Source organism: Leptonychotes weddellii, chromosome 13, assembly GCF_054177405.1.
Source record: "Leptonychotes weddellii isolate Sample4059 chromosome 13, ASM5417740v2, whole genome shotgun sequence".
Lineage (NCBI taxonomy): Eukaryota > Metazoa > Chordata > Mammalia > Carnivora > Phocidae > Leptonychotes > Leptonychotes weddellii.
Genome location: NC_138381.1, coordinates 61508505 through 61528062, shown reverse-complemented (window position 1 = coordinate 61528062; position 19558 = coordinate 61508505). Strand labels below are relative to the sequence as shown.

Sequence of the window (19558 nt, the reverse complement as noted above, 5' to 3'; positions counted from 1 at the left end):
AGGAATTGAGGGTTCTGGGCTGGGGTTAGCTCTGCTGGGGTAGCTGTGCTTGTTCATTCCTGGGCCCCCCACTTGGCAGCTCCTCGTTGAGCCATGCCTGGCCAAGTTACATGGCCCCAGGAGGGTGGAAAGAACCCAAGTCCTGGGTGCACAGGTGGGCTCTGCCTCATCCCAGCTGGGGGGCTCCAAGCCAGTCACATCAGCGCTTTGTGCTCCAGTTCTTGAGGCTGGAAAACAGGATCACTGATGCCTGCCTTGGATGAGTAATGAGACAAGACGCCTCAAGTGCTCAGCACGGCGCCTGGCACTGAGCGCGCCCTGTGACTGCCCGGGAGCGTGCGCCACCCGAACGGATGCTCTGCTCCCACATCCTCATGGATGTAGCGCGTGGGATGCAAAACTCAGTCCCGGTCCACCTGTAACTTCCAGAATACCTGGGGGCAAGCAGGTGGCCAAAATCTTGTCCGAGTTCCCTGTGCCTAGCACAGAGCCTGGCGCTGAGTAGGTGCTCGGTACATATTTGCTGAGTGGAGGAAAGGGTCTCAGTTTCCCCATCTGTGGAATGGGGATCTTAATGCCCCAGGATCTTATCCCACTCCCTAGGCAGCTGTGCAATTCAGGTGAAATGCTAGCTCAGAAAGCGTTTGCTTTTATAATTAAAATGCTGAGGAGGAGGGAGGCTGTGACTTCCCAGCAAACCAGCTGGGGGGCTGGGAGAGAGTCTGGGGCGTGCTGTCCCCCTGGCCAGCTGGTCGGGTCGGCTGAGCTGTAATCACCAGAGACCTGGCCATCACTCAGCGCCCCCCTCCCCCAACCCCTCTGGCCCAGAGGAGCATCCATCGGTGTCGCCTTCCCCCTGATGCCCAGACAATGAGCCGGTCCCGCCTGAATCTGGTGGGCCTGTCACTTGCAGCCACCGCTGCCTCCTCCTCCATCAGCTGGAGGAGCAGGGCTCAGCTGGGTAAGGGGCGAGAGGACTCCTCCCCTCTTCTGGGTGAGGGGGCCCCCACTTTACAGATGAAGACATTGGCTCTGAGAGGCCAGAGACTTACCCAGGGTCGCAGACCTGAGTCCCAGAGCTGTCCCTCAAACACTGGTCCGTCTGGCCCCAGGCTCCCTGCTTTCAATTTCGGCCACCCTCTTCCAGACCTCAATCTCCCCATGCACGAGAGAGCTGCTGACTTCCTGAAGCTTCGGGCCCCACAGAGCCTGCCAGAGGGGGTGCCGCCTGCTCGTCCCATCCCAGCATCCCAGGGACAGCATGATGAATGCGGATCGCGCTGGGGGCAGGGGTGACACACCCACGCACCCGCAGACCAACCGGTTGGGTGATGGATCTTTTCTTCCTCTCCCCTCCCCAGGGGCTCCGCGCCATCTGGTCAGGCGCAGAGCCAGGCTGATGGACGGGCCACCCGCTGGGCCGCGATCACTGCAGCCACCCGCACCCTCGCTGCTGCATGCCAGGGGCAGGAGGGCAGCTCGGCCCCTCCAGGCGTTAAACAAACACACAGTTATCGAGGGCTTACTATGTGCTGGGACATGGGGCAGGCAAGACAGACTGGGAAACCACCTGTCACCCTCCAATGTGGCAAATGTGGCCAGGGGACAAAAAGAGGGTGGCTGTGAGAGCCAGAGGAGGCCTCTGACTAGACCTGAGGGACCCGGGTGATGGCAGAGGCAGCAGCTTGCACAAAGACCTGCAAGCGAGGGAGGGCAAGGCACTCTCAGGCCTCCGGGACACGTACAGAATGCCGGAGGCCTGGAGCTGGGATGGAGCAGGGAGCCAAGGGAGGCCGGGGGTGGGGGGAGCCAAGCCAGGTCAGCACTTCCAAAAAACCCTGTCGTCCCGGAGGAGGGGGCCTACCGAGGGTCTGCAGAAATGCAGGCGCAGCAGAGAGGGTCCGGGTGGTGAGACCGGAAGAGACAGCAAACGGGAGGATGTGAAAGCTGCCGACAGTGGTCAGTGTCGGAAGCCAGGGGCGACGGTTACTGGCCCCACTTGGTAGATGAGGAAACCGAGCCTCGGAAATGGGGAAGGGCTCACCCAATGTCACCCAGGGAGGGAGAAGCAGAGCTGGACCAGAGATGCGGTCGTGTGACAGCCAGTGGTCCCCAAGCCCCCGGCATCCAGGCCTTGTCCCCAGGCCCAGCCTGGCCGAGCGCCAGAGCCCGAGGACACCCTCCACCAATACAGGCACCTCCTCATTCATGGAGGCAGCTGGCCCCTTCGTGCTGCCACGGCCCAGAGCCAGGCAAGAAATATCACATCATTAAAATGACAAATCCCTTCACTAACTGAACTGGAAGGCCTGCCTCCCTGCCTCAGATCCCTTTGGTCTCCTTCTTCCTGCCTCCCCGCCCCACCAGCTAATCTCCCCTCCCAGACTGGCAGGAGAGCATGCTAGGACCACCCGCTTGTCCCTCAGCTGACCTTCTGTCTCAGCCCTCCAGCACGGCATCCCCTCCCAAAGGAGTAGAGGGGGCACTCCATTCTGCAGGTGAGGAAGCCGCCCCCAAGGAGGAGGGGGGGCAAGGCCCTCCAGCTGGGGCTCCCTCCTCTGCAAGGGTCCTGACCATCGGCCCCCACATTAGCAGCAGAGGGCTGCCCCAGGTGACCCCAAAGGCCCATCCAAGCCTGGGATTCCATGGCCCCCGCCCTGTCCCTACTCAGAAGAACGAGTCCAAAGCAAGCCTCACATTCCAGAATAGGGCCTGTGATCTGGGCAGAGCCTTTCTTTGGGGCCAAACCCGTTTCCCAATTGGGTGGGACATTTTCTTGTCTGAGCCCCACCTGGAGGACAGAGCAAGGGTTGTTCTCCTGGATTTACAGGCAGGAACCCCGGTGGCCTTAGACAGGCTGCTGTCCTTGGTCTCCGCACTGACAATGGGGGCCTGACACTGTTCCTTTTCACCGAAGCTGAGGCCGAGCTTGTACAGGACTTGGTGGGTGTTGACTGAGCACACGTCTTGTCTCATACCCACTGATATATGTCATCATGTCATCTACACCTGAGTAGCCGTAGACGCCCGCACGTGCAAAGTGCAATGCTCACATAGGTACGTGCAATGCCCACACCACCCTGCCCCGGCCCTGGGTTCTTGGGGCCCGGGCATTAAGACCCCTGCACGTGCATATCAACCCCCACACGTGCACAAACCCGGCCACCGATGCACACGTCTGTGCTGACACGCCCACATGCACCCATGCACGCCCACACCCCCTCACACGTCCACCAGACCTGTCCGTGTACATCTGGGTCACATGCCCACAACCGCTGGGAGAACCACGTGAGGCCCGGGCTCCTCTGGGGAGCAGGGCAGGTGAACAGATGCTGGGAGACGCCGCCTGGTCCTGCAGGCAGCCCTGGTTCCCAGAATGACCCCTCCCCCCACTCCCCATCCCTCCTCCAGGACCAGCCAGCAAGGACATGCCGTCCGTCAGCCCAATGTCCTGGTCTCCTTGGACGCAGACAGAGCCCATGGCAGCGTCTGGCGCATCCTGACTTGGCCGAAGCAACGGCACTGCTCCCCTCCCCCCCGTCCCAGCCCCCTTCCCTGTGCCCAGCACTGTCCTGCCTGCCCTTTCTCATCTGCTGGCAGCAACATGAGCCCCCCGCTCACCACCCTCCTGGGGCCATGGTGGGGAAGGTATTTCTTTCAGGAATCACCGAAGGGGTGGTGAATCTTGCAAGTCCTCCTAACTGACCTTGAGCAGGTTCTTCTTCTCTCAAGACCTCAGTTTTCCCCTCTGGAAAATGGGAGGGAAGTTGAACTAGAAATTTACCAAGATCCTGTCCATCTCTGTCTGTGCAATTCTTCCAAAGGCCAGGAGAGAGAAGATGGGGGAAGGGGTCAGGTGGAGAGATACAGGGAGAAGGAAGCAGAGCTTTAGGGACAACCCCACCCTGGCCCAGCACCAAGCCTAACAGGGTGGGTGGTTGGTGATTGGAGCAACCCTGAGTCTGGGGACTGAGTTTGGTGTGCGTTCTCTTGGTGTGCCTGACACCTCCCAGGGGGTGCTTCGTTGCCATTTTACAGATGAGGAAACTGAGGCCTGTAGAGACACCCTGAGGTGCCGAGAGCCCCCCAGCTTCCTGCACTTCCTCACACGAAGGGCCCCTGTGTGGGAGCCATGCCTGAGATGACTCTGGTACTCCCCGTCCTGCCCTCGGCCAGGGAGGGTGGCATTCCGGGAATGGCTTTCTCTGGAGCCAGGCACTTCCCCCCTGCCTGCTCCCTGCTCCTGGCTCTGAGCCCACCCTTCGGCACTGCCCATCCATCTACTGTCACTTCCTGGCAGGGCCAGTGGGCCATACATCACCTGATGATGCCTGAGGCAGCCGGGCCAGGCAGGCGGGCAGGGCATTGCTGAGAGTTCTGGACCCCAGTGCTTGGCCCAAGTGCGAGCCACCCCGGCGCCGGTGGTGGCCTTTCAGGCACCATCTCCTGCCTGGGAATAGGGAGCTGGGGCCAGCAGAGGAGTGGTCTCCTGGGAGTCCCTGAGTGCTCCCCCCCAGAGTTAGCCGCTTCTTGTGGGGAAAGCAGAACAGAGGCGGTCAGAGGCCACGGGATGACCTGGCAGCAGGGGACTGGAGGCTGAGCGGACGGCCGTCAGATGGAGGGCACAGAGGTAGAGCATTTGGCAGGAGGACAGAGATTTTTGTCTCCCCCGCCCCCACCTGTCTCATTTGCTGATGTAGGTCGATGGGGCGCCATCTCCTAACTGAGCTACTGCGGGGGTTGGGGGGGTGGGAGCCAGGTCAGCCAGAGGGAAGGGCTCACAGCTCCGGGGTACCTCAGCCACCATCCCTACCTGGCATCAGCCTCCTGCCCCTTCAACTGGCACGCTTCGCACAACCTGCCTCACCTCCCAGGGCCGCATCTGTAGGGAGGCTCCCATTATTCATTCATTCATTCATTCATTCGTTCATTCATCCAACAACGATAGGGATGCAGCAGTGAGCAGAATCCGGTATCAGGCAAGAAGAGTTACACTGTGGTACGTGCAAGCCCGGACAAGCAGGGCAGTGGAGGATAGGGGCCGTTTGTCTTTCTGTGTGTGTGTGTTTTTTTTAAATGTTTTAAGCTAGAGTGGTCAGGGAAGGCCCGCTGGGAAGGTGATTTTTGAGTAAAGAGTTTAAGGCGCGAGCGATGAAGATGTCAAGGGGGAGTGCGCCTTCCCGGCAAACAACATGGCCAGTGCAAAGGCTCTGGGGTAGGAGTGTGCCTGGCACTCTGCCAGGAGCCGCCAGGTAAGGCAGTTGGAGCAGGGGAGCAGGTGGGGGCGGAGAGGTAAAGAAGGAGGTATTTGGGGCCCCTTGTGACTTTGATTCTCCCTTGGAATAAGGTGGATGCCATTGCAGGGCTGTGAGGGGACCATGCCTGAGTTTAGAAGGACAACCAGTGGTAGGTTAGGGGACCAAGGAGAGGGGCATGTGACAGAGGCCCTTGGCCCATGATCTCCCTGTCCTCCCTCCATCCCTCCCTCTCTTTTCTGTTTTTCTTTCTTTTCTTTATTAATTAAGACAGCAAATATTTGTGGAGTGCCAGGCATGGTTCGAGCCTTTTGTGAATTCAATCCAAAGGATGCTCCACCCTGCCTCCCCTGCACGCTTCACCATGTCTGCCCCAGGCGCCTGGAGTGGGGGCTGGGCCCGCGTGTCAGCCCACGTGCCCCCTCCCCAGGTGCAGAACGGCAGCTGCACGTGTGCAGAAAACCTACCGAACACTGGTGTTCAGGGCTGGTAAGCCTCACACATACAGATGAGACTAGCACAGAACACACTCCCTGGGCCTCAGTTTCCCCATATGAGAAAAGAGCAGGGTGGGAGGACCTAAGACCCTTTCCTATTTTAAATGAGGACACTTTGTGGTTACCCAGAGCCCAGGGGGCCAGACCTCGAGGACACAGGGCTGAGGTCTACCTGCGCAGACAGGGACATCAGTGCATGCAGTAAGCACACGGGTAAGGCTGCCCAGAGCCGCGGGAGCCCCCATGAGCACAGGGGACACGCATATGAGGATACGGGGAAGGACTGGGCTTGTGGGAACCCCTCCACCCTGTTCTATGGGGAGCTGGGGTGTGAGTTTTGGGGTCTTTTTGTGGAGTGGTCTCCAAGGCCTCCTCCTCCTGACATGTTGGGACTCTAGGTCTGGGAGGGGCGCAAGTCCCCCACACTGGGACTGCCCTCAGTTGCCCCAGGGGCCCTGCTGGGAAGGAGCAGATGAGTAGGAGTAAGACCCAGATGAGTAGGACCCAGCCCCAGCTTTGGAAGGGGCCCTGCCTGATGCTTCCTGCTCCTGGCCCCACAGGGCCCCCCAGTTCACCCCGGCCCCCCACAGCTCCTCTAATTACACAGCCATAAAGCACAAATCTCTAACGATCCAATTAGTAACGCCATTACTGCTCTGTCCAGGATTAAAATTACCAATTAAACTGCTGTCGATTTTATCATCACTTAGGCTCAACACGACCAGGGCACTGTGGGCCGCAGAGGCCCATTAGCGGGCCTTTGGGTGGGGGGCTGGCTGGGGCCGGGGCAGGAGGCTTAGTTCAGCCTTGGAGGACAGAGACTCAGAAGGAAGTCTTCCATCCACCACCCCTGGCATCCTGGAACCCTGCCCCAGCCCCATCTCTCAACATCAGGGACTCCAAAGGATCATAGCCTGGTTCCCTCTAGAACTAGTGGTGGCCAGGGCAGAAGGGGCTCCCACAAGGTGTTCATCTGAAAGACTGGTCCCCACTTCCCTTGCTCCTTCTCTGCCACCATAGAGCCCTCTTCTTGGCCCATAGGCTTGATATGCTGTTCTTACTCCATGTCCCCACTGTGGGGGGGCGGGGCGCCACTCTGATAAGCTGCTCAGAGGTCAGTACTGTCTCCCAGATGACATGCAGGGGCCCCTTTTGGGGGCCCTGAGTGCCTTGTCTCAGAACAAGGGGGATCTTGGAGGACAAAGAGCCCAGGGAATAGGCAAGTGTTGGCTTTGCCCCAGAGAGCGGGGTGTGAGCTTCCCATCCTTGGAGGTGTGCAAACACATGGCAACAGGTGGAGACAGCAGCTCACACATGGGGAAGGGTAACCCTTGGGCTAGATCACCGAAACCAGGTAAATAACTTGGTCCTCCTAAGAATTGGAGATGTCAGGGTCTGAGAATCCCCACAAGGTTCAGTCCTCTGCTCTCCACATCTTGCCCTGGAGGTGCTTCCACAGAATGAGAAGGCCAGGGGCCAGGGGAGGGGGCGGTTGTGGGGGGGGGTCCTGGCAACCAGAGAGAGAGGCAGGCATGAACTGAAAACTCAGCCCAAAGGGGTGTGCTGAAGGCTGCCGGTCTGCAGCATCTCAAGGATCCCTCTGCAACACTGATGGGACAGTGATGCTGAGCCCCGGGCCCTGGGCTCGGCACCTTCCGTGCCTTCCTCTGTCCATGCTCATCCTCAGACACAAACACACCAAGACCAAGACTCCAAGTTCCAATGACTTGCCTGAGGTCACACAGTTCTTCACACAAAGGCCCAAAGGGGACAAGGGACAGGGATCTCTGTCATTTCCTGGATGGGACATCCCCAAGTTCCTCTTACCCCTGCTCAGGCTGTTTCCCCCTCCAGGCCTTCTTCCCCTGGAGGAGTGGCTCTAACCAGGGCTATACCTTAGAAGCTTCCAGGGAGCATTTTCCAAATACCCTTGCCCAGAGGACATGCTCCAGCCCCCTGGAGGGGTCAGGGTATGCCAGGTGAGGCCCCAGAGCCCACCCACAGGGTCTGCACATCTCAGCACCTGTGTCGCTGCTTGTTCAAAGGGAAGTTTACACACAGCTCTTTATGTCACACAGAGAGATGCAGAGAGGAGGGGGCAGGCCCGTGGGGGATTGCAGGGTCCCAGCCTCACCCTGCTCCGGAGGTGGCAAGACCTTGCAAGGAGAGGCAACTTCCCCCACCCACCCCCATGATGCCAGGGCCAGCCGGAGACATGGCCTCTTCTGGGCAAAGCAGCCGCCCTGGGCAGGTCAGTTGAGTGTCTCATCAGAGGCAACAGACTGAGGCAGGGATCTGGGAGCCCAGAGCAATTAGGAGCTGGCTCGCGCCTTGTCTCCTGCCGGCTGCCACGGCTGTCACTCAGGAAGTAGGGCTGGAGCAGGGGCTGGGCTAGAGGCACCCACGATCCCACTCCCAGCCGGCAGCCTAGCCATACCCTGCGCATAGGCTCCCACTTCCCAGAAGGGGAGACAAAGGCCCAAAGGGCATGAGGGACAGGGATCTGTCATTTCCTGGATGGGACATCCCCAAGCTCTTCTTACCCCTGCTCAGGCTGTTTCCCCCTCCAGACCTTCTTCCCCTGGAGGAGTGGCTCTAACCAGGGCTATACCTTAGAAGCTCCCGGGGAGCATTTTCCAAATACCCTTGCCCAAGCCCAGCCCCGTGGGAGCTGACTCTCTGGGGTAGGGGGGGCCTGGGCGAGTGCACGTGCGTGTCTCTCCTGGGCTAGGATTTTGCACTTACAGACAGCAAACCCTGCCCTGAGGACTAGAAGCTTCTCTACCTGTGTGGCCATGCCTCTCTCTGCCTTCTAGACCACTCCTGGGCTCAGGAGAGTCTGGGGGCCAGAGAAAGAGGCTCTAAAGGTCCAGCCTTTCTGCAACAGGTCGCAGCACTGTGTGTGCCAGGGACAGAGGCACCAGGTACTGTCACCTTCTTCACTTCATCAGATCTCAGCAACCCCAGTTGTGTGGTGGCTGCATCAACCCCATTTCACAGGGGAGAAAACTGAGGCAGAACTGACATACTCAGGACATAGAACTGGTAACATCAGTCAGGATTCATCCCAGCCACACTGGACTCTTGAGTCCAGTGCTCTTTTTTTCCATCACCAAGTTTCTTCTCAAGGAGCAACAAATTCAAGGACCGTCCCCTTTGCTCTGTGTCCTTCTGATGGGCTCTGTCTCCTGCTCTGTCGTGTCTACCCCTTTCACCTACGGGAGCTGGAGATCTGAAGGCTTAGACGGGGTGCCCATGGCAGGGCGGGATCAGAGCCGACAGGGGCCTCTAGATTCTGGCCCACACACCCTCCCAGCTGGGTCGGCCTCTGCAAGTCTATAAATTCCATTATTCATCAAGTGACTGTGTGAGTTTGCCTAGACGATGAATATTTTATTCACCTCCAGACACTGTCCCCAGAGGGTTCTTAGAACAATATTGTTCCCTAGCCAAGGAGCAGAGGCCAGAGCCTCTGCCCTCCCTGGACACCCCCTTTCCCTCAGCAGCACCCTGTGTCCCCCAGCAGGCCCCCTGGCTTGGACAGGGCTGTGGTTAGCAGTCCTGGATTGACCTTGAGCTTGGCACTTGCCCTCCCTCCACTTTGATATCCTCTTCTGGACAGTGGGCTCATTTATTGCCTTGTCAGCCTCTCCATCCCTCCACAACTGCACCCCATGTGGCTGGGCCCAGGGCTGTGCCAGGAGCTCTCCCTGGTGCTGAATGTGGGTGGCAGGAGAATGCCGGCATCGGAGGAGTGGTTTCCAGCCTGCCAGGGCGCGGCAAGCCTGCTAGTTTTGAGAGGAGAGGGCCCCACTCTCTGGGAGGGAGGCACCCAGCCTCTGGACAGGGTGATCTCCATTCCTCTCCCCTTCCTCCCTGCCACTTGGTGGATTCTCCCAGGGTCACAGGTGGCTCACCTCTCCCAGTGTCTCTAGCACCCTGAGGCAAAGACTAGTGGGCAAAGTCTGTGGAGACCCCTCTCCGGAGGGGCCCACGAGTTGAGTCTCCCGATGGCACCCCAGGGGGTGTAGTGTGATGGCGGCAGCACCTTCCCCAGATGGGGGAGCGACAGACATAATTCACACCCTGCAATCACGCCATCTGCTCCCTGGTGACGTGCAGAGGAGAGGACTGGGCTGCAATGCCGAAGGGCTGGTGGGTTGGTGGGTGATCATTCATTCATTCATTCTCTCACTCATTCATCCAGCAGAGGTTCATCCAACCCTGCCAATTTCCCAAGCCCAGCCCAGCCCTGTGCCAGGCGGCAGATCTGGGGCATACAGATTTAGAGCCCGCCCTCCGGAGCTAAGGGTGGTCCTCTCACACTTCTGAGCTTTTGCTTACCCTGGTTTTTCCTCCTGGAGTTCCCCTGGACTCATAGTAAGAACTACCATGTCCTGCACACTGAACACTTCACATGCAGGATCTAAGAATTCATTCTGGGAGCTAGATCTGTTGCTATTTAACAGGTGAGTAAGCTGAGGCTCAGAGAGGTGAGTGTAGCCACCCAAAGGCATATGCCCAGCTCTAGGTTCTCCCTGCAGAGCTCTTGGCACTGCCTCACCCACCCCACGTCCGAGACTTTTCAAGCTGGTTTCATGACCGTCCTCTACAAAAGCTGCCCCCCCACCCCGCCCTTCACCAGACAGTGAGCTGCCACCTCAACCGTGCTGCTCAGCCTTCTGATGCTTGTTCTGTGAGCCCCAGGTACGAGCAGCTCCCTCTCATCCTCTGACTCCTGGCCTGACTTGCTTTTAGGACCTAGCACTGAGGGGCTGCCCCGTGACCTGAGGTGCACGGTGCTGGAGGGCTGAGGAGGTCTATGATGGTTCCCGGAGGAGGCAGCATTCCTCTGAGCCTGGAAGGATGAGACCAGAATGGCCCAGAGTCTGGCTCCTGAAGCCCTCCCCCCATCCCAACCCAGCTCCTGCCTTGGACTCGAACCCCAGCCCTGCCTCACAGTGATACATGACCCAACCTGGTCCCTAAGCAGGGGTGCCCTCAACCACGAATGGAGGCAATGACAAACTGCTTTCAGAAGTTCGGGGAATGCCGTTCAGGTTACACACACAGCCCAAGTACCCATGGGCAGATCAAGAAGGGGGAACAGGTAAGGCTGGTGACACGTGGAAGTCCCCTAGGCCCATAGTCAGCTCTGTGGGTCATGGCTTTGCATCAGGGGAGAGACAGGGACTGGCCTGAGTCTCCAGAGGCAGGGGTGTCAGGGATGGCCCAAGCAGTGGGGTGTACTGTGACCTTGGGGCTATAAACCCCATCAGGTCCTGTCCCTCTGGCCCGGTGGGAGCCTGCCCCAGGGAGCAGCCCAGTCACAAGATGTAGAACCTGACCCCTTGGCCACAGACTGGAGGGAGGCCTGTGTCTCCACGGACACTCATGCCCTCCCTCAGCACAGACCCTCAGGGCCTGGCTCTGTTGAGTAGGCCCATTTACTTGATTTTAGCTTAAATTACCCATGGACTGTTTCTGCCTTGTCCTTTGAAAATTCTCCACCGCCCAGGCTGGGAGCTACAGAGGATATAGAAGGAGCTGCCCCTCTGTCAGGTGAGCGGCAACACGCTCTGTAGCAGCCTCTCTAGATGCCACTGGGAGCCCAGTTTCCCATCAGACCCTTAGCAAGCTCCAGCCCAGCCTCCCTTGGCGAAAGGGTCTTGATTTAGAACTGGTTGGCCTGGGCTGGTGCAGCCTGGTCACTCAGCAGACAGCGAAAGAGAGCTGCTGTAGCTCAAGTTCTCAATCAACACATAGCAGCTATAATTATTATTAATTCATATTCCTTGGGGGAATTTTCATGCTAATAGGAAACTCCCAAGAGATACAGGGATACACTGCTGGGCACCTCTCCCACGTTACATCCCTCCATCCTCACCACTGCCTGGGACGTGGCATTGCCTTCACTTCATGAGGGGGAAACCAAGGCCCCAGGAGGTTAGGGGAGGAGACTAAGGTCCTATGGCAGCAAGGAGGTGGTAGATGCGGGAGCCCCAGGTCTGCCCGGCTCCAAGTTCTGGGTTCTTTCCTCCCCACTCCTCTGCTGCACCAGAAGACCCGAGGGAGCTCAAAACACTCCACTCCGATGGTACATCGTCAGACCAGGAGACAGGTGGATGAGGAGGGCTTTGGGGTAGGGCTTTTCGGGGGTCTCTCCCACCCCTGGCCCTTGGTTCTAATGGGCACCCAGCTGATCCCTAGAGGCTGGGGAGACAAATGGCTGGGGTCTTTCCTGGCTTCTCTGCAGGTTGTGGACGCTGCTGAGATGCCCCTCCCGAGCCATGCCTGAGAAGCACTGGGGCCCAGGTCTGGCCCAGCCGAGCTCGGTCAGGGCTGGAGTCTCTCCCTGAGCCCCCTCTCCCCAGGCCCCAAGATAGAGCTGTGATTAATCAACGATAAAAGCAGAAACAAACAGAAAAACTGTAATCAGCTTGGGAAGGGCAGGGCTGGGTAGGGCCGTGGCAATCAGCTTTCCCGCTGGGGCTGTTGGCTAATTGAAAGTGGTTCCGGTAGGGCCTCCAGGGACAGGTCCAGCAGCTGGGGCCATGGAGAGGCCAGGAGGTCAACCCCTCCCCCCATATATACGCACGCACATCTGTGCACCCATGCCCATGCCACTCCTAGCCCATGGGCCTGCACACCGCCCCCCGCCCACCCATAGGCTCCCGCCCAGAAGCTCCTGCCCTCCCCTCCCCTGCCAGCTCACAACCTTGGCACACACAGGTTCCCATACACACTCCCAACATGCATCCATCTGCGTGTGGACTCAAAAACACACGAACACACCCTCCTGGGTAACAGATATATGCACACACATGCTGCTCCCACAAACACCAGCCCCCTCACTCTAATGTGCACACATGCCTTGGGGCCTGGGTGAGCCTTGCACACACATTAGGTCTAACCAGCCATGTGAACTGACAGGCTCTCACACCAGTCTCTACAGGCACCCAGCCACCTCTCTGTTCTTCAGTGCCCTGAATTGGGGGTGGGGAGAGGCATGAGACGGACCCTTGGCAGCTCCCCAGGCAGAGTGGCGGGGGCTTGGAAAGGAGCCAGGACTGGGGCTCTACTGTGGGGGGCAAGGTCAGCTGCCAGGTCTCAGCCACCGGCAGGGGAGCCTGCCCCAGATTTGTCCCAAGCTCCTGCCTGCCGCCAGCGCCTTATGACCTTGGTCAACGCCCTTCTTTCTCAGCCTCAGTTTCCCCACCTTGGAGCCCCTGCTGGCACCAATACTGTATGATTCTCCTCCAGGACCCAGGCGCCTGGGGCCCATCTCACCTCGCTGCCAGGTCTCTGGTCCTCAGTTCCCTGCTCTGTTCGTGCGGGGGTGGGGGCGGGCCAAGGGGCAGGGAGGAAGGGCCCCACCCCCACCTTGGTCCCGGTGGCTGCGGACTTGGGGCGAGAGACAAGTGATCCTCCGCTGGGGGAAAGGGGAACCTGGGGCGAAGGGGAGAAAGAGCCCGGGGCGGGCCAGGGGCGACCGCGCAGGGGCCGGCGGCGGGAAGGGGCGGGCGGGGGGGGGGGGAAGCGCAGAGGGGGCGGGCGGGGGAGGCGGGGAGCGCAGCCAGCGCGGCACAGAGCGAGCGAGCGAGCGAGCAGGGGAGGCGGCGAGAGCCGGAGCGGCGGGCCGGGCGGCCGCGCCGGCGAGCGGACTAGCGGGCGGCGAGCAGCGCGGAGCGCGCGGAGCACCGAGGAGCGGGCGCGGCGGGCGCAGCGCGCGGCGGCCGGAGCGGAGAGGCCCGAGCGGCACCGCCCCCGCCGCCCCTGCGGGGCCCCGGCCGGCAGCCCGAGGAGGGAGGAGGGGGGGCGGCATGGACCGGCGGCCCGGGGCGCGGGGGCGCTAGGCCCCCGGAGGGGCGCCCCCCGTCTCGCCACCGCTGCTGCCGCCTGGCCGCCCTCCGCAGCCGCGCGCCCCGCCCGCTCCAGCCGCCCCCGGGGCCGCCGCCGGCCCATGAGCCCCGACCTCAAAGTTTGCGGCGGGCGGGCGGGCGCGGAGCCTCCAAGATGCCGTTCCACCCGGTGACGGCGGCGTTGATGTACCGGGGCATCTACACCGTGCCCAACCTGCTGTCGGAGCAGCGCCCCGTGGACATCCCTGAGGACGAACTGGAGGGTGAGTGCCCCGCCGGGACCCCTGCCGCCGGCCCTCCTACCTGTGCGCCCAGGTGAAGCGCGGACTAGGGGCGCAGGGGGCGGGGGGCCGTCCGCAGGTGCCGGCTGCCAGGTGGGCGCTCCAGAGAGCAGCTACGCGGGGAGTCAGGACCAACTCGCACCTCTGGGTGCCGCGGTGGGGGTAGCCAAGGCGGAGGGGCGGCCCAGCCCCTGCCCGCATGGTCCCCTGCGCTGCGGAAACTTGCTGAGCCCCGCAGCGGGGTCACGGGGCCGCGCAGTCCGCGGTGACGGTGCGGCAACGCGGCGGTCTGGGTGGGGGTCCGAGCTGCGCCCCCCGCGCGGGCCCGGCAGGAGCACCCGCATCCTGATCCCCTCCGCGGCGCCCGCCCGCGGCTCTGAGCTCGAATTGACATTCCGCTCGTGTCGCTTTTTTTAAAATCCAATCTGCTCGGGCAGCCAGAGAAGGGGAGAGGGCGACTGCCCTGCTCTTGCCGCCTGCGGGTCTGTCCCCAGTCCCTCCTGCGGCCTTAGCCCCTTCCCCACAGCCCTGCGGGGACCCCCAGCTCAGAGCGCTGGGAGGGCGGTCCAGGAGGTGGTGGCAACAACAAGTGGCCAGATTGGGCGGTTTGGTCGCGATAACCAAGCCTGGAAGGGAAAGGCAGAGGCTGGGACCCAAATCTATTTCCCCCAGAGTCCCTCTGCCTCTCAGCATGAATGGGGACCTTAGGCAAGGGGCTAGACGAGATCAGAGCAGAGGTCAGGGTCTGGGGTCCCTGGACCTGAGATTCTGTGGAGCAATGAGACCCCTGGGGCCTACAAGCTCTTTCCCTCCTGGGCTGGGGGCAGGTTCTTGGGCCTTCCAACCCCCAGACTTCCTAGGGCCCCTTTTGGAGTGGGGTGGGGGTTCTGGGCTGATAGGAGTCTTGGACCCCTAGGATCTACTTATCTGCTGTTGGGTGAGCAGCTGAGATCGCCCAGAGGCTGGGCCTCTCTTCAGTTATCTTGGGTCCGAGGGTCTCTGAGATCTGGGGCTCATCAGGGCTTGGGGTGGGGGTGCAGCTGAGACACCGATGCAGTCAGGGATGGTGATGGGAGCACAGGGGAAGGCATGGAGAGAGGTCCTCCCTCTTCCCCAAGCCCTGGAGAGGGTAGATCTTGGTGAAGTCAGACTGGGTGAGGGGAAGATCAAGAGGGAGAAAGTAGCTACCCCCCCCAACACACACCCTGCACCATAGACTATGAACCATCTGCTCCTCTCAAGTCCCCTGAAAGCCCCCGGAGGCTGGCAGAGCCATGAAGACAGGGTCTGGTGTCTGATGCAGGCAGAACAGAGAGATGAGTGCTGCTACTGGATCTCTGGCCTTGAACCTCAAAGCCCAAGTGTCTGCCCTGTCTGTCCAGGGTGTGGGAAAAGGAGGAGGTACACGAAGACCAAGAGGGCAGGGGATGGGGCGCGGGCCATCTCTTCCCCACCATTTTCTCCTCCTGCCCTGGGCCACCCCGAATCTCCTGCCAGTGTCTCCCTCCATGGGCCCTCCTCTATCCCTTCCTTCTGGCCACTTGGGCAGCGGACAGCATTGTCCCCCCAAAACCCATGCAGCTTCCACCTTGTTCCCAACCCTTGCTTCCAGCACCCCACCATGATGCTGGCAGCCCTGCTGTGGGCCTGGCTGGGACTCTTCTCTCTTGAAAACCCAGCCCTGGGGTGCAGACACTGAGAAGCTGAGAAGAGGCTGGGATGCAGGGGTGAGCGGGCACAGGGAGGGCAGTGCAGGGGTGAGGAGGCCGCAGCCTCCCCTCAGGCCGCCTGGCGGACACACTGGCAGGAACCCAGCAGCGTTAGTCACCAGCCACACCAAATGCACTCCCTGCTTCTCTCCTGTCCCCTTCTCCTGGGCCCTGAGGAGCAGAGGGACCCTGGCACAGGGGGCATCTGAAGGGCAGAGCCCTCCTTGGGGTGACCAGGTGGGGGTCGTGGAGCAAGCAGATGCCTGGGTGGCCCCAGGCTATCTCCTAGCCTGTGGGCAGCTATAGATGAGGGCAAGAAGTCCTCCACAGCTGACCCCCTTCTTGCCTGTAGGCATTCTGAAGCCCTCCTGGGGGACCAAGTCTCTGCAGGCCCCGGTGGTCCTTGAGTGCCAGGGCTGGGTGGAAAAGGTGATGCCCCCCTGCCCAGTGCCTCTGCCTTCATGCTCCTGCCCCAGGGCAGTCTGGGTAAGATCCAGGCCCTTTGCTGAGAGGACACCCACCGGTGGGGGATCCACAGGTGCAGAGAAGAGGAAGCCCGGCAGCTTGGGATGAGATGTTGCAGACATTATGTGCCTGCCACAGAAATCCAGGGGGCGGCTAATCTGAGGGGGAGAGGGACCAGTAAGGGAGGTGGAGAGCACAGGGTGTCGATGAGGGCTTCCCAGCCAGGCAGCACTGGGTTCCAATCTCTACACCCTCGGCTCACAGAGTGACCTTGGACAATCACTTGCCTTTCTTGCCTCGGGTGTCTCCATCTGTAGAAGGGGCTTGGCATTGCCCCTCCCCAGGGCTGCTGGTGACAGAGGACACAATGGAGGTGCTCATCGAGGGGACTGGCACGCAGAGGGAGCTTGCGGACCCAGATGCTGCAGCAGGGGAGACCAAGTAGGGGGTTCTTGCAGGAGTAAGAGCCTGGAGTGCGGAGAGATTGGTGAAGCTCTTGAGTTAGGGACCCTGGATGTGCAGGGGGACGGGCCAGGAAGGCAGCCTCCGCGAAAGGCTGGGTAGAAGAGTCCTTGAAGGTCTGGCAAAGGCACCTGGGGACCTGTGGCCCCGGGGAGCCATGGGTGGCAGTTGGCAGGGTAGATGTGGCCAGGCAAAGCTGGCCTGGAGCCTGTCTGACTCCGGAGAAGGAGAGGCACAGACAGGCTTTCCAGCTTCTCCCCGTATCTCGCCCTCTCTCACCCCTGCCACGACACACACACACAGCAAAGCCCCGCAGGGTCTGCAGGAGCACGAAGGCTGGCCCCAAGGTCATCAACAGGCTTGAGCACGGTGGCTGCAAGCCCTAGCCCAGCCCTTTCTGGCCAGAGAGAAGAGGAAGGAGACAGACAGACGGACCGGCAGACAGCCACCAGGGCAGGGTTCTGGGGTTGGCACTTGGCCTGCTCAGTCAGATAGTGGAGCCCACACTGAGAGTGACCAAATAGGGCATTCAGAGTATGGGGGGTTGGAGAGTCCCTTATCCTGCCCCTTTTCCTGCAAGCCCAGCAGCTGCCTCTGCGCAGACCAGAAACTCAGGGCCGCCAAAGTGGTGGGGCGTGGGGCCAACGCCGCGGAGAATGGCAACTGCTGCAGAGGACAGACGCTGCCCCCCCTTCACAAGTGACCTCCAGCATGTGTACCCCGTCTCTGGACTCCAGCTTCCTGATGGAGTGCTGATGCCCCTCGAGGCCTGTTGGGCTGCCTCAGGGTCTGTCATCTGCCCACATAACCCAAGATTCACCTGCCCTCCATTGTCTCCCGTCCAGCCTGGTGCGTCCAGCTCAAGGCTTCCAGAAGAGGATGAGGGGCTGAAGCAGCCATGGGCTCTGGGGGCCACACCCGGCCCCTGCCAGGGTGGGAGGGACAGCCTGGACCCCATCTCCTTGCAGGGGAGGGGGCCAGCATCCACTGCAGTCCCATTGTGGGTCGAGGGTTTTGCCATCCCAACTCGAGATTTCCCAGTGGGCCTCTACAGAGGAGGAAACTGCGGGACCCAGAAAGATGGGGTGTTGACCCTGGGTTTCTCCTTCTAAAAACAGCCCCTCACCCAGAAATCTGGGGATGGTACCCTCAACCCTGCCCTCAGCTTGATTCCCCTCTTCTGTGGGTGGCCCATAGGGTGGGGTGGGGTGGGGTCCTTGGGGGGTTGGACAGGGGGACAAGCAGCATCCTCAACCTCCCCTCATGCTTCTCGCCTGCTTGGGGAGTGGAAAGCAAACGCTTTCTCTTACTAGGATTGTTTGTAAACTAGAAGTAAATGGGCTCAGAATGGTGGCCTCACACCAAGTGGTACATGAACTTCTGCTCAGCTCTTTCCTCTGTGTGCTCTAGAAGGGTAGGCTCCCCAAATCAGTCATTCATTCATTTAATCACTAGTTTGGCAGATGTTTATGCTTGACAGACAGCACTGTTCCAGGTCATGGGGCCCCAGCAGTGGCCCCTGGCCTCATGGCACTCATAGTTCATTCGCAGTCCAGTGTGGTGGACAGGAATGAACGGTGCAAGGGCAGAGCAGGGCGTGTGGGAGCCCAGAAGAAGACCAGAGTCAGCTGGGGGGCAGGGAGGACTCCAGGGAGGTGATGCTATCTATGCTGAGAACCTGAGAGGCATCAGAGTTTGCCCTGGTGAGCGGAAGAACTTCCAGGTGAAAGGAGCCCTGTCTTCAAAGGCCTGGACATGGAGCACTCCTGGTGCTCACCAGGGCTGAAAGGGCCCCTCGGGCTGGAGTTCGGGACACCTGAGGTGGGCAGAGCCTGGGGCTGGGTCAGGAGGGCTACAGTGCTGGCCAGAAACCTAAGTGTGTGTGGTGGTGAGAGTGGCAGACGGTGTGCCTGGTTGCATGCTTGGTGCCTTAATCTCTACCTAGAGACTCCAAAGCCATAGGACCCCGTTAGCCGCCTCCATGGCTGCCGGGCCCTCACTCATATACCTCTGGTGGTGGGGAGCTTACCACCTTGTCAGTGGTCCGGGAGAATGCTAGGTGGGAGTTGGCCTGGAGTACCAAGTCTAAGGTTTATAGAAACCCCTGGGCCTGGTCCAGATCTCCCATCCCAGCTGCTTTCTGGCCTAGGGGACCCTGGTTAGACCAGATTCTCAGGCCCAACCTAGGATGGGTGGAGAAGGTCCAGAGTCAGAGGGTCTGGGGGCCCAAGCCACTTGGCTACAGCCCACTATCTCTGTTTTGGCCTACGGGTCATCTGGTCTAACCTCCGGGCCTTGGGTGCAGACACCAGGTAGGAAGAGCCTGATGAAATTTGGGCCCTTGACCAAGCTACCTTGCCGTGGCCCCTAGTCTGCGATGGGGCCAGCGGCATCAGGGAATAACCCCGTGGCACAGGATTCCACAGTTTTAGGGGTTCACAGCCCCTTAAGGCCAGGCCTGGGCCAGCCAGATTCCTGCTCTCACCAGAAATAGCCTTGACCCCAAACTGACCCTGGGCTGGCTGTTTTGCCTCTCCATGCCTCAGTTTCCAGGCCTGCAGTCTGGAGCATTTTCATCTGTCTCTGCTTCCAAATACACCCACACTCACTCAGGGGGAGGATTCTGCCTGCTGAAGTCCCAGCCAGGGGGACAGCTTAGGCAAAGGCCAAGACGCTGGCAGGTGAACAAGGATGCTGGAGCAGAGAGGGTGTGAGTGGAGTGAGGTTCCCGTCTCGGCCAAAGGAAAATGCTCTTCAGGGCTCTTCCTGGGCTGAGTGACCATGAAAGGACAGCAGGTAGAGCGAAGTTGAGTGGGGAGAGGTTAGGACCTCTCAACAGCTCCTGGACATGTTTAGTAAAACCCTTGTCGTACCTGCATCACTACTGGGCATTCTTCTGTGGGTGGGACTGAGTCTGGCCTGAGGTCACTCGCTGCTCCCAGCCCAGTGCCTTGCTCTCCATCCCTGTCACCCAGGTCCTCAGGCCTCCGTCTCCCCTTCTGTAAAATGCAGGGGACAATCTCCACA

The 19558-nt window shown here is 60.3% G+C and overlaps 1 protein-coding gene across 1 annotated transcript in view; it reads left to right on the top strand.

Annotated features, from left to right (window-relative positions):
* The first annotated feature begins 13739 nt into the window (after positions 1 to 13739).
* CABP7 (calcium binding protein 7) overlaps positions 13740 to 19558 on the top strand; it is a 9397-nt gene continuing 3578 nt past the window's right edge. Inside the window, exon 1 of the mRNA XM_081801849.1 lies at positions 13740 to 13877. Coding sequence (XP_081657975.1) covers positions 13769 to 13877 — 109 coding nt within the window. The 5' untranslated portion in view covers positions 13740 to 13768. The remainder of the gene's footprint in view (positions 13878 to 19558) is intronic.